The following is a 16,931-nucleotide window of genomic DNA, read 5'->3' as shown; positions in this document are numbered from 1 at the left end:
TGTCTAAAGAAACATTGGTTTTAGCCCATTTCTCCTGTCCTTCCATTTCTAAAATCTATAATAGTCGTATAGTTCTGAATCTGAATATAATAAATAAATTGGTGTTTTAATATTGCATTATAATTGGATTCTATGCAAATTAGGCTGCCATTTAGCAGAACAGCAGTAGTGATTTGTTGAGTGTAAGGGATGAAGGGCGTGGGAGAAACAAACATCTCTGCTTTCTAAAAATCTGGAATTTGAGCAGTCTTGATTTCCTAAGAGGGACTTTGTAAAAATGTGTGAAAAAGCAGTCTGAAATACTAAAAATAATAACAACATGATAAAGTGAAAAATGTGAAGGAAGAATGGATGATTCCCAAGAAATAACATCATTCCTGTCAAATTGATAGAAGCAAGATGGGTCATAAATGTTTTAGGTTTAATATTATTATTAGGGAAACAAAAGTTATTTTCCCCAATTGAACATAATCTTTAAAAAGTATTACTTTTTGTTTTTCAGGAGGCCCAAATATGTGGGCCATCACTTCTGAAGAAAGAAAGAAATATGATAAACAGTTTAACAGCCTTAAGCCAGTTGGGAATTATATTACAGGTTAGTGTGATCTTTTGCAGTGGATGGTTTTATGGTATATGATTTGAAGATTTAGTTCATTGAATTGCTATCTGGTTAAAAATATTACTTGAAAAAGAAATTATTGTAACTGTCAATATCACAAAAATTGGTAATGCTATAAGCCACATATAAAATTATAGTTGGCTTAACTTTTTGGAAGTAATGAACACGTGTTTGTGTTTATCTAATGATTGTTATCACAGTTTATTAGACAACAATACATGACATAAACAATATTTTTGGAATTATGGGGTACTGTTAGCTGTCCTAATTTTATACAAGATCGTAGATCTTCCAGGAGACATCACAGCAGGTAGCTCCACCTCACCAATTTTGCTTGATTTCAGAAAAGCTAAAGATAGATTTGATTAGTATTTGGATGGGAAGCCACTAGGAAATCCCAGGGCTGTAGATGGGCTAGAAAATTAGAGGGAGAGGCCTCTGAGAAGGAGGCAGTGGAAAACCATTGCCATAGTGTTTCAAAGAAAACCTCATGGACATCTGTGATGACACCAATAGCCAAACCTGGTTCAAAGAAGCCTTTAACTTAAGTTGCTTCTGGTTTATGGGAGTTTTGCCCCATATGGATTTGGTGTTTCCAATTTTCATTTTTTGCTGTTAGTTCAGTTCTTCCATCATTTTTCAAAGAGAGAGGAGAATAAAGTTAGGAAGTAGAGTCAAGTATCAGAGCATTCACACACTCTCCTGGAATGGGAGAAAGTGTATATGTCCCTTCTAATTTATGCAGATTCTGTCTCTGGATAAGGGAACAGACATCTACAAATGCTGAAGAGAAAAGCCGTTGAATAGCAGTCATGATCCCTTTTATCCATGGTGTCCCTCTGGTTGAGTATGATTCTTCAAACTAATCTGACATCTTTTCTAAAAGGCTCAAGTTTATTTTGTTCAAAGGCTTTGGAGCTCCTACCCAGTCCAGTATACTTCCCATTTTAGCCTTTTTGCCTTGTATGTCTCTCTCTCTCTCTCTCTCCCTCCCTCCCTCTCCTCCTCCCCCTCCCCTCTCTCACACACATACAAACACACACACACACACACACACACACAGAGTCTGATGAGAAAAAAATTAAGGTTATGAATTGCCTTTTCAGTAATAACATTGTAATTGTTCAGTCCAGGCAGATTTTATATCCTATCCCATAACTAAATGCATTAGAATCTTAACAGAATTATTTTAAAAATGTTTGTCTTTTAGAACAAAATTGCCAACTGAGAGTTTGGAAAGGCATTATTATATCCTTTTCTGTCCTCTGTCTTTTCTTCATACAGGTGATCAAGCACGAATGTTTTTTTTACAGTCAGGTTTGTCAAGTCCGGTTTTGGCTGAAATATGGTGAGCATCTCACTATGTGAATTAATTATATTAAGAGATCCCAAGGTTACTATAGAAAGATGCTGTTCCAACGATGGCATGAGATGAGCCTCCTTACTCATTGAATAATGTTATGACCAGGAGCTTGCAATTATATGATTTTTTTGATAGATCCCTATTGTTTCTGTATATGGGAATTTCTATTTCAAAACCGTTGATGCTCTCTCCAAAATTGACTCCCTTTCCTCATTAAAAACTATACAGCCTCTTGCTTTACTAAATTGCTGAGCAATGCAGTTGTAAATCACAACATCACATGACTGCATTTAGCAATGGCAATCCTGGCAATCCTTGCTGCCATTATTAACCGAAAGGCTGCATGTTGGCCCCATTCCTACTCAACTTTTACAGCAATTCCATGATGGGTCATTTCCTCAACACAAACTTGCACTTCCTATACACATTGGAAGACACATCTGTTTTGTTCTATGCAGACAATGCAGCAATACTCTCAAGAACATCTACTAGTCTTAAAAGAAACAGAGCACTAGCACAGTATCAAAAGGAAGACCAGCTAGGGCTTAACTATCAGAAACCAAAATCATAGCATTTGCCAAAAGCCTGCACTGCTACTGCCAAGCAATGCTGTTGTGCAGGGTGGCCGAAAGGACAAAGATGGGAGTGAAAATAGGCAGGTGAGGGAAGTTTAAATGCTTCTGAGGTTATAAGTTTGAACAAACTGCCAAGCACCTGAATTTTTATCATATGACCACATTAGTATCATTTTTTCAGCACTACTGTAACTTTGCAAGGTCACAGAATGAATAGTCATAACTCAAGGACCACCTTGAAGAGAAGAGAATAATTTATTTGACCAAATGTCATTAGACACACAAGAAATTTGTCTCCAGTGCATAAACTCTCAGTGTACATGCAAAACAACAAAGTAATAATAATCATAACAATGAGACAATGAGACAAGGTAATAGAAAAGATGAGAAGGATAATAATAATAATAATAATAATAATAATAATAATAATAATAATAATAATAATAATAATAAAAGCCGTATTACAAGGGTAAATATCCTAAGACATAAGACAGTACTATGGGAATTAGGTGTTCAGCAGAATGATACACGAGGGAAAAAACTATCTCTGTGTCTGGTTGTTTTGGCATGCAATGCCCTGTAGCAGTGTTACAAGGGGAGGAACTGAAACAGTTTATGTCCAGAATGTGAGGGGTCTGTAGATATTTTCTCAATTTTCCTTCTGCCCCATGCAATATACAGATCCTCAATGGACTGGCATTATCTTAAAAATGGCACATTTACATCTAAATCTAATTTTCTACTGTAAAATGGTCCTATTAAAAGGCAGAACTCTTAAAATGGATCTTCATTAGTATCATTTCTGAAAATAATTTGAGAATCTGATTAGAGCAGTGGTTCTCAACCTTTTTAATGCCGCAACCCCCAACCGGTCGTAAGTCAAGGACTACTCAACCGGTCATAAGTCGAGGACTAAACTAGTGCAGCACTGTTTGCAGAATGGGACTTTTGGCGGGCTCGGCAGGGCAGAGACAGCCTGGACAATTCCTATTGGCTTTTGAAAGCCAATAGAATTAGACTCTATTCAAGAGAGTCTATTCTATTGGCTTTCAAAAGCCAATAGAATAAAAGGGAGTAGCACAGCTAAGGAAAAGGGGGGGGGGGGGAAATGGCAGACTGCGTTGTTAGGCGACCCCTGTGAAATGGTCATTCGACCCCAAATGGGGTCCCGACCCACAGGTTGAGAACCACTGGATTAGAGAATCCATCCTTTAAAAAGGATTTTCTTTTAAAAAGTTTAGTAACAAAAGAGCACATTTGAATTGGATGCTAATGGAGATTGGTTGGTATTTCACCAGCTTGGTAAGTTTTCTTCCAAGCATGCTTTGTAAAGAAAGAGTTTAGATGTTATGAATGTGGATGTAATTTTATATCCTTTTCCTAATAGTTATAAATAGCACTTGGTGATCTACGGCCAAATATAGCCCTTGGATTTGTGGTTTTCAGTGTGCTGAATTCTCACCCTTGCCCATTGGCTACTTTACATACCAGGGTTCCTAAAGAACATGCTTGTGAGACTTGTTTGGAGATAAGGGATCAGCAACAGATATTGCTAGAAATAGAGGGAAAAACTTCATGCTGTATTAGGTGTGAGTAATAGACAAAGTAATAACCACTATCATTAACAATTGAACATATATACATACTCTCAGTTTGTATGCATTTTGTTTGTTTTAAAGGGCTCTTAGTGACCTGAATAAAGATGGGAAAATGGATCAGCTGGAGTTCTCCATAGCTATGAAACTCATCAAACTGAAACTGCAAGGCCAGTCCTTGCCTATGGTGCTTCCTCCAATCATGAAACAGTCTCCAGCATTTTCTCCCTTGATTTCTGCTCGTTTTGGTAATCATGCAAATATCTAGAGATTGGCCCCTTCTCTGTTATGCATGATAATGATGGAGGATTCTCTGCAGATTTGTATAAGTATTACATTTGTTAAAACTGTGTGAAGAAAATATGGCTAAAGATTATTTTGATAGCCATTGAGTACAGTAAAAAGAAGTAATTATATTTTCATTCTACTGCTTTCCAGTGTTTGGACTTATGCTAATTTTCCCAGCCAGAAGTGGCAACTGTGGTCATTTGGTGGAACAAATGAAATAATGCTTTGTGCATGTATAAGCTGCCTAACCAAAACCAGTTTTTACAATATCTGTCCTGGTGATAGATACAAATGTCCACATTAGTGAAATACAAATTTATTAAAGGATAATTTATTAAAAACAAAATGTTTAGTCTAGCTAGCCCTTTGAATTCTTTGTCAACAGCCAGTTTCAGAAAAATCATTTTTAAAAAGAGAAGCATATGCAAATGGAGCCAGTCATCTATTTCAGAGAGAGGGGTGGATTGCATAGTCTTGGACTGGTGTATTTATATTGACTCTTGAACTTCTCCAGGTATGGGCAGTATGCCAAATCTGTCTACGGTGGTGCCTTTGGCTCCCATGTCCAATCTGACATCTGTACCTTCCATTTCTCCCATGGTGATTTCGACCCCACTGTTGCCTTCTGCCAGCCCTCAATCATTGCCAAATGGAACCTCCAGCCTTCTTCAGCCATTAGCTATGTCCTACTCTTCCAGTGAGTACCCTAATGCCAGAAAGTTTCCAGTTTTGACAGCCTGATGGTGGTGATTTGTTCTCAGCATGTTGTTTAGTTTCCGAATGTTGATAGCCTGACTCGGGCATTTTTGCATAAAAACAAGCAAGACTGAAAAGCCAATCTAGTCTCCATTCCTAGCGAGTTTTTTTTTTTCTCCCACATGTATCCTATTTGTTCCATTCTCCTCTGTTCCCCTAGGAATCCCTCCCGAATATTTTGTTTTGTAATGGAGAACAAACAGAGGGGTGAAGGAGGTGCACTATCTCCCCTCCCCTACTTAAAAAATAATTTTCTGTTATTTATGCAAACTGCTTTTCCCACCTGTCAATGTGGAGGGAGATATAGGCTCCATTTTTTCCACTCTGCAAGTGGGATTTCTTTTTCCCTCTCCTTTGTCACTTCTTTTACCTATGTCAGTGGCATAAAGTCCTCAATTTGTGGTTGGGTTCTGGGCAGCGTCTTTTCTGGCCAGCTACAGAACCCATAAAAATAATGCAGCAATATTCCATGCACTTTGCAGTTATTCAGAATGGGGTTAAAGCTGATCTTTACAGCAAAATAAAATTTCATAAATAAAACTGTATAGCTTAGATTTTCCAGAACAATGTCTTTACATCTAATTTTAAAAAGGGAATAAAATGGAGGAGGAAGTGTGGTGAAGATGGGAATAGTAGAGGAAACAGAAAATAAAATATAAATTGGAAAGAGGAGTTGGATGTGGAGTACATTAAGAGAGGAGTGGGTATGTCAGAACTTCTGAGCTTGAGAGAACCAATAGAGAATCGGAGAGTGCTAGCTGAGGATCAGTAGAGATGGTGAAACTAACACTTTTAGTCTGCTTTGACCCGGGAGGCAGCTTGATTGGCTTTGCAGATGCTTAAATTACTTATAGTATTTTATTTCCCAGTCTAACTCCTGTCCCCTCAAAACACTGATTCCTTTCCTTAGGAACCCCCCCCCCAATAGGTTTTTCCCTCAGGCTTTGGTTAATAGGCATTGGAATCAGAGACGTTCTCAAAGCTAGTATAAAAGTTTTCAGATCTATGCACCTAAAAGAAATGCACTTATGCATACATTTAAATGTTTTTATATATTGGGGTGTCCAATCCTGGCAACTTTAAAACTTGACTTCAACTCCCACAATTCTCCAGCCAGGCATGTCTTAAAATTGCCAAGGTTGGACACCTCCTTTGACTTTCTCAATATTGGCAATCAGGATTCAGCAACATGGATAAATCTTTTTTCCAGTAGAGATGATGACGTTTTTTTCCAGGACTGGACTAATTATTAACCCATTTCAATATTTCTCTTGTTTCAGCTTTGCCTCATTCTAGTTCATATACTCCCATGATAAGCGGATTTGGTGGTTCCAACATTCAGAAAACTCAGTCCTTGATAGATTTAGGATCTAGTAGGTATGGATCTTCAGACTTGAAATATTAAGTCTCAATCAATAGACTTAATTTCTTTTTTTTTCCCAACAAGATCATTTCTTTTGATTATCTTTACACCTGAAGTGTAATCTCAGTATTTGGGAAGATTGGTTGGGAAAAAATAGAAATCTGCAGAAAAATAGAAGAAGAATGTTAATTTTGAATATCATGGTTTTTTTTTTAATCAACTCTGATTTATATTACAGTTCAAATTCTTCTTCTACTACCTCATTAACTGGCAATTCACCAAAGACAGGATCTTTAGATTGGGCAGTTCCTCAGGCTTCAAGATTAAAATACAGGCAAAAATTTAATAGCCTTGATAAAGGAATGAGTGGATACCTTTCAGGTTAGTGCTGGATTTAAAGATGAGTTTGTTTGTTTGTTTATATTTGTTTACCTCCCTTCTCTTTATTTTCTACAAATAACTCAAGGGAACAAACATCTTCCTTCTCCTGTTTTCCCCACAACAACAACCCTGTGAAGTGGACTGATCTGAAAGAGAGTGACAGGCCCAAGGTTACCCAGCTGGCTTTCATGGCTAAGGCGGGACTAGAACTCACTGTGTCCCAGTTTCTAGCCTGGTGCCTTAACCATTAGCCAGACTGGCTCTCAAAAATAAAAATACACAAGATTTATTTTAAAATTAATACTCTTTTTTCAGTAATCATTTTTCTGGTTTTGAAAGAATCTACAGATTATATCATATTGTCCTAGTTTTAATTAACAAAATGTTTTTTTTCTGCATGTTTGCAATACATATTAAAATGTATTTTAAATTAAATTTTAATTTAAAAAGCATTTCAAAGGGAATTACTTTGAAAAGACTTTTTTATGTATTGTGAAATAAGGTAGAATCTCCTTCAAGTCAAAGACAAAATTTGGGGTCTTCATGGATATACCTCTATAGTTATAGAATGGATATATGCTTTCGGGAATATTTTTTTCGATTCCCAACCAAGCCAGAGCCCTGGATTTCCTGAGTTTCCCAATATTCATCTGATCCCATCCTGCTCAACCCTGGACTATGGACTAAGGAACTATACACAAATGGAATCTTAGTTCTCAGATCTGGCTGGGGTGATACTCCATTATCAAGTACATGCAAACATATTGTGGTTTTTCATGAGTGTATAAATTAGAAATGAGGAGCTGAAGTGGCACAATGATTAGAATACAGTATTGCAGGCTAATTCTGCTGACAGCCAGCAGTTTGATTCTCACTGTTTCAAGGTTGACTCAGCCTTCCATCCTTCTGAGGTCAGTAAAATGAGAACCTAGATTGTTAGGGCCAATATGCTGACTCTGTAAACCAGACATGTCAAACCCGCGATGAGATTTTTCCTCATTGCCGGCAATGGGGTGGGTGTGGTTTCCTCATGAGATGTCCGGCCTGTGGGCCAGCAGTTTAACACCCCTGCTGTAAGCCATTCAGAGAGTGCTATAAAGCATTATGGGGCATATATAAGTCTAAGTACTATTGCTATTGATAAATTACAATATTTTTCAGGCCATTTACCATACATGACTTTTTAATGGTTTCCAGACACTATTGCCTCAGAGTTGTGTCGGGACAAAAATTAAATTTAATTTAATTTTGACAAATTTATTATAATACCAGTGGTATTTATTAGTTTTTGCCTTATACACATTAAAATTTACAGTTAGGAAAGGGAGTGCATCTACAGTACATTCAGAAAGTATTCAGACGCCCTTTCACTTTTGTCATTTTTGTTATGCTGCAGCCTGATTCTACAGTTGTTGAAATTCATTTTTTTCTCATTAATCTATACTCAAAACCCCATAAGGACAAAGTAAAAACAGAATTTTAGAAATGTCTGTAAATTTATTAAAAAAAAAATACTGAAATATCACATTGGCATTCAGAACCTTCAATCCTTTGTTGAAGCACCTTTGGCAGCAGTTACAGCCTCGAGTCTTTTTGATATGATGCAACAAGCTTTGCACACCTGGATTGGGGGATTTTCTGCCATTCTTCCTTGCAAATCCCCTCAAGCTCAGTCAGGTTGGATAGCGACTGTCAGTGAATAGCCATTTTCAGGTCCCTCTAGAAATGTTCAATAGTCGGGGCTCTGGCTGGGCCATTCTAGGACATTCACAGAGTTGTCCCTAGGTTACTCCTGTGTTGTCTTGGCTGTGTGCTTAAGATCATTGTCATATTGGAAAGTGAACCTTTGGCCCTGTCTGAGGTCCTGAGTGCTGTGGAACAGGTTTTCATTGAGGATATCCCTGATTGCCCATTTGGCTTTCCCTCAAACCTGACCAATATCCCAGTCACTGCTGCTGAAAAACCCTCCCACAGCATGATGCTGCCATCACCATACTTCCCTGTTGGGATGATATTGGGCAGATGATGAGCGGTGCCTGGTTTCTCCCAGAGATAACGTTTAGAATTGTGGCCAAAAAATTCAATGTTGGTTTCATCAGACCAGAGAATCTTGTTCCTCACAGTCTGAGAATCCTTCAAGTGCTTTTTTGCAAACTCCAAGCAGACTTTCATATGTTTGCACTGTGGAGAGGCTTCTATCTAGCCACTCTGCAGTGAAGCCCAGATCGATGGAGGGCTGGTTGTCCTTCAAGAACTCTGTCCCATCTCCACATAGGATCTCTGGAGCTCAGCCAGAGTGACCATCGGGTTCTTGGTCACCTCTCTTACTAAGGCCCTTCTCCCCCAATTTGACCAGGTGACAAGGTCTTGGAAGAATCCTGGTTGTGCCAACTTCTTCCATTTGAGAATTATGGAGGCCACTATGCTGTTAGGAATCTTCAGTGCAGCAGAAATTTTATTGTAGTCTTCTCCAGATCTGTGTCTTGCAATAATCTCTGCAATAGTCTCTGAGCTCTGCAGGCATCATGGTTTTTGCTCTGCTACAGTATCTGTTGTCAGCCGTGAGGCCTTCAATAGAGAGGTATGTTCTTTTTCAAAACATGTCCAATTAATTTAATTTACCACAGATTGACTCCAATCAAGGTGTAGAAACATGATCAAGAAAAATGGGAGGCACCTGAGCTAAATTTCAAACATTGTTGCAAAGGGTCTGAATAGTTATACCAATGTGATATTTCAGTTTTTTCATTTTAATAAATTTACAGACATTTCTAAAATTCTGTTTTCACTTTGTCTTTATGGGGTACTGAGTATAGATTGAAGAGAAAAAAATGAATTTTAATAATTGTAGGCATAACAAAATTGACAAAAGTGAATGCACTGTATCTCCCAAGGCTTGAGGGCCACAGCTTCTCCTGGGTTCTTAAGTAGTGTAGTTATGTGATTTCAGTTAGGGCTCTTGGCAGTCAGCTCACATTTATGATTGGTTTGCAGCATCCTGTGGTCCCATGATCATGATTTCAGACTTTTTTTGTTGATTTCTAGCAAAAAATACCCATTGGAAAAGCTAGATTAGTGTCGGACCTGCTTTACAACCTCTTCCCAAGAAAATAGAACTCTTGGAATGGAGTCATCCCAAAAGGAATTTTTATTAGGAGAAGTTGACAGCAGGCATAGAAGGCAGGATCTGAGGATTTCCCGCTCAAATCAATAGTTTAAAGGAGCAAAAAGCAAACCCCACTTCAATATTTCATCCGGTCAGTTCAAACGGGCCAATCCCCAGGTGTTAGTTTGTTGTGGGAACGGGGCTGATAAGATTCCATTCCCAAGGCTGTGAAAACGTTGTTGAGTCTTCGCATCTCTTCTTCTGAGGGAGAGATAAGCCAGATGGCCAGAGGCACATTCCTTTCTCACCCCATGCTGGTATCAAGGGGAGACAGTTCAAAGAGCAAGCAGATAGAGGAAGCGAAGAGGATACATTGTAGCAGTTAAGTGAAAGGAAGAATTAACATGTCAGATCCCCAAAGCTTTCCCCCTCCCCCCAGGAGTATGGCAGAACCCGCAGAAAGGAAAAGAATAGAGGTAATTCCCCCCCCCCAGCAAAGGAACAGGTTCTGACAATTAGCTTAACAATTGCATGATTCACTTGACTGCCATAAAAATTATGAAAAGATGGTTCAACTCAATTTACGATTGCAAGAACGTACCACAGAAATTTTGGTTGTAAGTTGTGGGCTCCCTGTGCTGCTTATGTTTGGAATTTTTTGTAAGGCTGGGATGAATTTGGGATGAAATTTAAAATGAAATTAGTTGGATACCTTTTTAAAATATAGATCATTAGTTCATAGCTCTAACTGGTTTTAGATGTTAATGTGTGTAATAAAATGTTACATTTGATTTATTAAGGATTTCAGGCAAGAAATGTTCTTCTACAGTCAAACTTATCTCAGACACAGTTAGCTACTATCTGGTAAGTTTATTCACAAATGCATGTTTGTAATTTTTTTAATAGATTGAAATTTTTATTTCAAATTTTTGAAAAGTAACTATGGCTGTAACTACCTACTTTTACAACAACCACAAATAATGCTAAATCAAGCATTGTTTTAACTAAAGTTTATTGAATAGCTCAGATTTAGTTTCCCAGATAGAATATTCAAGGATTGCTTGACCAACTCCTGCTATCTTTTCCCTATATTTCTTAGTAGTAACTGGTGGTGTCTCAATTAACTTGTAGCAATGAATAATGGAATTGTTTTGTACGTGTACAACATCATTATATTCTGTGTTCTTTGCTTTCGTGTTTTTTATGGAAATGGCCTTTTATAGACAGATGCTTGGTTATGGATGTGGTTGCTATTTGTTTACATTTTTGTTGCTGCGTGTAACTTTTTTACTTCTTTACATGACACATGTAGTAGCTTGTATTCAGCATTATGTACAGACTAGATCATTATCTATTTAATATTGTACTATTATTCCTAGATTGCAAAAGGAGAGTTGATTTTTTTTCCTGGATCATTCATTTATTCATTTAGCTTGCATGCTGCTTAATCTAAAACAATTCATGTTGCATGATAGTGGAAATAAGCCATAAAATACAATATTTGCAATTATAATTACAAAACCACAGTATATAATCATAACAAAAGCATTACACTTTAGCAGCTTTAACAAATCAAGTCACAGAGAATACAAATTGGACTTCTGGTTTGCCAACACGGCCGCCATGGACATTTGGAAGACGAGCTCCGTCTTCCTCATCCAGTTTCGCATCACTGGGTGGCCTTAAAAGGGTCAAAGAGTCGCCCCGTATAGGCGACCAACAAGGAGGAGCTTTCGCTGGATTGCGTTAGAGCCGGCGTAGGCTGTGGACAACCAAAGTCACACTTACCAGGCAACATAAAAGCACCATGGAAGAGACTGGGTGAGATCTATCTCTCTTAAATTCTAAATACCTTTTTCTACCTATGTAAGCTGCTAAAGTACTTTCCCCCATGAGAGGGAAGGGGGATTTTAGCCCTCCCTCCAGAAACAGTGGCGACTGATTATCCAGGGGAGTTTAAAACGTTGAAAAAACAATTGGATCCCAATCGGAATTTTATTTCCTAAAGTTTGTGGATTAAAAGATTTTCTACTATCTATTTTTTACTTTCTAATTTTTATTAAAGATCTGGGTTTTTCCTCATAAAATAGAAGAAAAACGGAAAAGATTAAAATAACTTTGAGACTCAAAAGAAATTTTCAAATGGTAGGGGCGACATCTTGTGGCTAAATCTGAAACTTCAATCTGTTATTCTCTAAAAGAGACTTGGCTGATAGCCCAGAAAACAAGATAAGATTCATTCAACCTTGAAACACCAGCTGTGAGAGATTCAGCTTTGTTTTTATTGACTGAAAAAAATAAAATTAAAAAAACTGTAAAAGCTTCTATGGAAAAAGACCAAGACCAGACTTTTTTTTTAATGGAGGAAAATCAGAAACAAATTCTTGCTGCATTGAAAGCAATTTACCAAACGCTTCTTACAGCTGGCAATGAAATGAGAGCCTTCAGCAAAAAACGAGAAAGCAGCTCAGATATGCAAACTCACATTTTGATTACAACTAAAAAAATCAATCATACAGAATACAACAGAAAAAGTGGAACAATTAAATATTATGACAGAAGATTTAACTGCCCAACAAGTACAGCCAATGGAAAGTCCAGAAAACAATCTGACAACACGGAAGGAGGAAAAAATTTGCTATATAAACCAGAAGGAACCTGAGGATCAGGAAGAGGAACAGATGGAAGAGAAGATAAATAATTCAGAACAACTATGTCGAGAGGGAAAAATTAAGAGACGACCTGCTAGACCTGCCAGACCTGCTAGCCTTCTTTAAAAAAATGGTGACTGGATAGTCTTTTCAACATTACACAATACATATAACAATACAAGGAGATTGGTTTGACAACTCAAAAGCATGGACATGGAAGACAATTTGGCAAAGAAAGAAAGCTAGAATAAGATGAAGAAGAATGGGGTCTTGACCTACTTATGAGATTTAAAATAGAATATATTCAAGTAGATAAGATGTGTATTTTGAACACTATTATGAATTGAAGATAAAGAATAATTTTGGCTATTCAATATCTAGAAGTATAAATATTAATAGTTAAATTTGAACATTGAGTTGCTTATAAAAGTTAGGTAAAGGTGATTAAGACATATATGCTAAAAACTTGATGAATGTAACAAATATGCTTTGATGTAGCGGTAAGAATGGAAATTATTAACTTAAATAATATAATATAATATAAAATAGATATAAAGGAGAAGAGTGAGGAAGTACTAAATGTTGAAATAGAAGAAACATTGGTTACTGAATTTAAGATATTTGAAAATTATAAGAAAATAAGAATATTATACTGTATTATTAATTTGTTGATGTAGACGGTGAGAAATGAAATAGATAAGATATGTATCCTGAACACCAGACATTATGAGGAACTGTGACAAAGGGAATTGGGGTTATTTAAAACCTGGAAATGATAAATATTAAATGTTAAACTTAAATATTAATGGAAAATTAAAACTGGGAAAAATCTATTAGGTTATTGATTGTCTAAAAGATGGAATGTTAAAACAAGACATATATAAACTAAAAATTATTGATAAATGCAAGAAAGTTATTTTTTATCTGATTGATAGAATAAGAAGTATACTAAGTTAAATAAGAGACAGTACATATTAAGGGAAAAAGAGAGGAAATGTTGGCTGTAATAGTTCGAGATTTGCACTAATAATATCTGTATGTACTTGAATTATTATAACTCAGCCACCACGTTGTTTTTCAAAGATATAATTGTAACATTAGAAAATCAATAATATATATACATACATACATACATACATACATACATACATACATACATAAGAGAATACAAATTGATCCCCAAAGGGATGTCCACACTTCCACTCTTTTCACCTGTATGGTGATGAGCATGGAGGAGAAGCTGGGTCTCACTAGAGGAGCTGCTGCTTGGAACTCAGGCTTGTAGGGCTTTATAGCTAGACATCTCAAAGCAGGTTGAAGACGATGGTTATTATAATACCAATAAGAGAATTTGAGTAAATGTTGAGTTTTTGCTGTTGAAAAATCAATAGCATACAACAACATACATAAACCTAGCTATACTATATCTGGAGTCCTCCAAATTGGTATGTGCCCATACATGAATTATAGAGAATAGGAAGCCTATTGTCTTGTGGATGATAATGAATTCAACTTATAGCAGAACCAGCCTGTCTGGATTTCAGCAACATTTTGGTATTTTATTTATTTATTAAATTTATATTCCGCCCATCTCCCCTACAAGGTGATTCTGGGCAGCTTACACATTATAGTTGCAGATTTCCTATCTCTTCCTGCCTAACAGTACCTTTAAGTACTGTTTCTGTATCTGATTTTTCAAAGCTGGTCCCTGCTTCATCATGGCTATCCCTGGAGATGTTGTATGCAAAGAACAAAGTAGCTCTCCCCGGTTCCCTCGGTTCTTTTAACACAGATCTGTTTTTCCTAGGTCTCTGTCTGACACTGACGGTGATGGACAGCTGAAAGCAGAGGAGTTCATCTTAGCTATGCATTTAACTGATATGGCCAAAGCTGGGCACCCACTCCCTCTAACTCTGCCTCCTGAGTTTGTGCCCCCTTCTTTGAGGTGCTTAACACAAGGTGATGTGTAATTAAAATTATAGATAAAAGCTGACGAACTGAAATTTTAAAAAACGACTATGTTCTCTTTTTCTCCTAGAAGTGGAAAGCCTTTGGAAAATACTAACTGTGCTCTGCCAACATATCAACAAGAAGAAGAACCTCCCCAGAAACTTCCAGGTACCTGGGATCCTCTGTTTCTGCATTAAAATAGGGGGTAATATTTTTGAAAAAAATATATTAGTTTAATTATGTTAGTTATATCTCCTATTTGAGATGTATCTGGTTGACCTTATCTTAGCTTTATATTAGGAAGCTACTGTCTGAATTACAACCCTAAACATTTCATTACTGTGTTGTGTGGGCCAGGTACATTCTCATTAGAGCCATACATTTTCAACAAGAAAAAAGATGAAATAGCAATAAAGGCAGATGCACCTAGACAGAACACTTGCAGCAGCAGTGGGATACATACAGACAAACCTTGAGATTTGAAAAGCCTCCTGAATAAGATTAGATGCGTCTCCATTTGTCTTCCTTTGGTTATTGAATGGTTCTACCATAATCCATCTCTTAAAAATAATTGAGAAGAATAGGACCTGATCAGTGTTCATAGCTCAGCGCCATTCCCTGTTATTTAATCTAGTTACCTTTGAGGATAAGAGGAAGGCCAACTATGAAAGAGGCAACCTGGAGCTGGAGAAACGGCGCCAGGTGCTCCTCGAGCAGCAGCAGAGAGAGATGGAACGAAAAGCCCAGAAGGAAAGAGAAGAAAAGGAGCGAAGAGAAAGGGAGAGGAAGGAACTGGAGCGGAAGAAACAACTCGAGCTGGAAAGGCGCTTGGAAAAACAACAAGAGATGGAGAAACAGAGGGAGGAAGAACGGAAAAAAGAGATTGAAAGACGGGAGGTTGTCTTTCTAATTGTTTTGGGATTTATGTAACCTTTGGAAAATTTGTTTCAGTTTGTCAGTTAAGTAAACCTATTGTTGTGAGAGTTTGGGGACCTTTAAGTGCACTCCTTTAGAAAATATTTCTTTATTAACAGCTAAGAAATGGATTATTTTATAATTTACCTTTTATTCTGAATTTTAATTTAAGCAGATAGTTTCATCTGGCTTCAAATAAGTGGTCATTAAAGTAAATGATAGTTTAAATTTCTTGGGGTACACTTTGTGAACCTAAGCATTGATTGGAATAAATACAAAATATTGATAATCATTCTATTATCACATAAGCATTGAAGCTGATAGTTTAGGTATTTTATTTTCAGGCAGCTAAACAAGAACTTGAGCGTCAAAGACGGCTTGAATGGGAGAGGATTCGTCGTCAAGACCTTCTTAATCAACGTAATAGAGAACAGGAGGAAATTGTGAAGTTATCTTCTAAAAAAAAGAGCCTTAATCTTGAACTAGATGCACTGGTGAGTCACACACTGCACAAAAGTGTAGCATTACAACTAAACTCAATTGTTTTCCCATGGCTTCTGCATATCTTTTGTCTAACTGCTTTAATTGTAAATAAATTGTAGATTTTTATTTTATTTTATTTTTTATTTTTTTTTGCTTCTATGGTGTCATTTCCTCACTTCTCATATTGAAGTTAAGAATAGTCATTTATGGAGACAAAACAACTAAAGGACAGCATCAGAAGATTTGAAGAAGCTTTCAGGTGTACAGTATAGAACTATATAGTAGCTGTATAGGAGGGGAAAACCTTGGTTGGTACTGTATCTCCCCCTTCTTCAACTATGTTTTATTTATTCATTTCAGTAACGTTTATCTTTGAAGTATAGTGATGTTATTTCTTGTATTACTTCAACTTACATCCTCCCCTTTTCATCTCTAGAGCACTAAAGGGGTTACAATAGATAAGAAAATACATAAACAAAATATAAAACAGTTTTTAAAATCCACTTAAAAACACCTAAAATTATCAGTTCACCTTAAAATCCATGGCTGAAGTGGAGAGAGAAGTCTTAGACCAGGGCTTTTCAAGCAGTGGTACGGGTACCACCTGTGGTACATTGGCACCTGGCAGGTGGTACGTGAACATCCTAGAAAAGTAGCGGGGGAGGGGAATAAGTTGAACCGGTGGCAACACCGCACAAGCCTGAGCGAGAGATGGCTGGAGCTGCAAGGCTGTCAGGGCTCAGCGGAAGTGCCAGGATCAGCGCCAGGTTCCAGCTGGAGCTCGGCGCTGATCCTGGTGCATCTGCTGAGCCCAGAAGAAGCGCCGATCAGCTGGAATGTTGCAGCATCTCCAGGGTCTTGTGATTTACATTCAGATGCTTGGCAA

The 16,931-nt window shown here is 37.2% G+C and overlaps 1 protein-coding gene across 5 annotated transcripts in view; it reads left to right on the top strand.

Moving 5' to 3' along the window:
* ITSN2 (intersectin 2) overlaps positions 1–16,931 on the top strand; it is a 79,846-nt gene that overhangs the window by 20,211 nt on the left and 42,704 nt on the right. For 4 of the 5 annotated variants that reach the window (XM_039326272.1, XM_039326273.1, XM_039326274.1 and 1 more), the window contains 11 exons: positions 503–595; positions 1,904–1,967; positions 4,237–4,400; positions 4,955–5,137; positions 6,477–6,573; positions 6,798–6,940; positions 10,847–10,910; positions 14,505–14,642; positions 14,736–14,815; positions 15,282–15,544; positions 15,907–16,056. In XM_039326272.1, the coding sequence (XP_039182206.1) occupies positions 503–595; positions 1,904–1,967; positions 4,237–4,400; positions 4,955–5,137; positions 6,477–6,573; positions 6,798–6,940; positions 10,847–10,910; positions 14,505–14,642; positions 14,736–14,815; positions 15,282–15,544; positions 15,907–16,056 (1,439 nt within the window). Of the gene's footprint in view, positions 1–502; positions 596–1,364; positions 1,462–1,903; positions 1,968–4,236; positions 4,401–4,954; positions 5,138–6,476; positions 6,574–6,797; positions 6,941–10,846; positions 10,911–14,504; positions 14,643–14,735; positions 14,816–15,281; positions 15,545–15,906; positions 16,057–16,931 lie in introns of all 5 variants that reach the window. The other variant, XM_039326275.1, reaches the window with a different exon arrangement.

The sequence above is a fragment of the Crotalus tigris genome, unplaced genomic scaffold (assembly GCF_016545835.1).
Source record: "Crotalus tigris isolate CLP2741 ecotype Arizona unplaced genomic scaffold, ASM1654583v1 scf7180000024340.7048381, whole genome shotgun sequence".
Lineage (NCBI taxonomy): Eukaryota > Metazoa > Chordata > Lepidosauria > Squamata > Viperidae > Crotalus > Crotalus tigris.
This window is presented reverse-complemented; position numbering and strand designations above follow the sequence as displayed.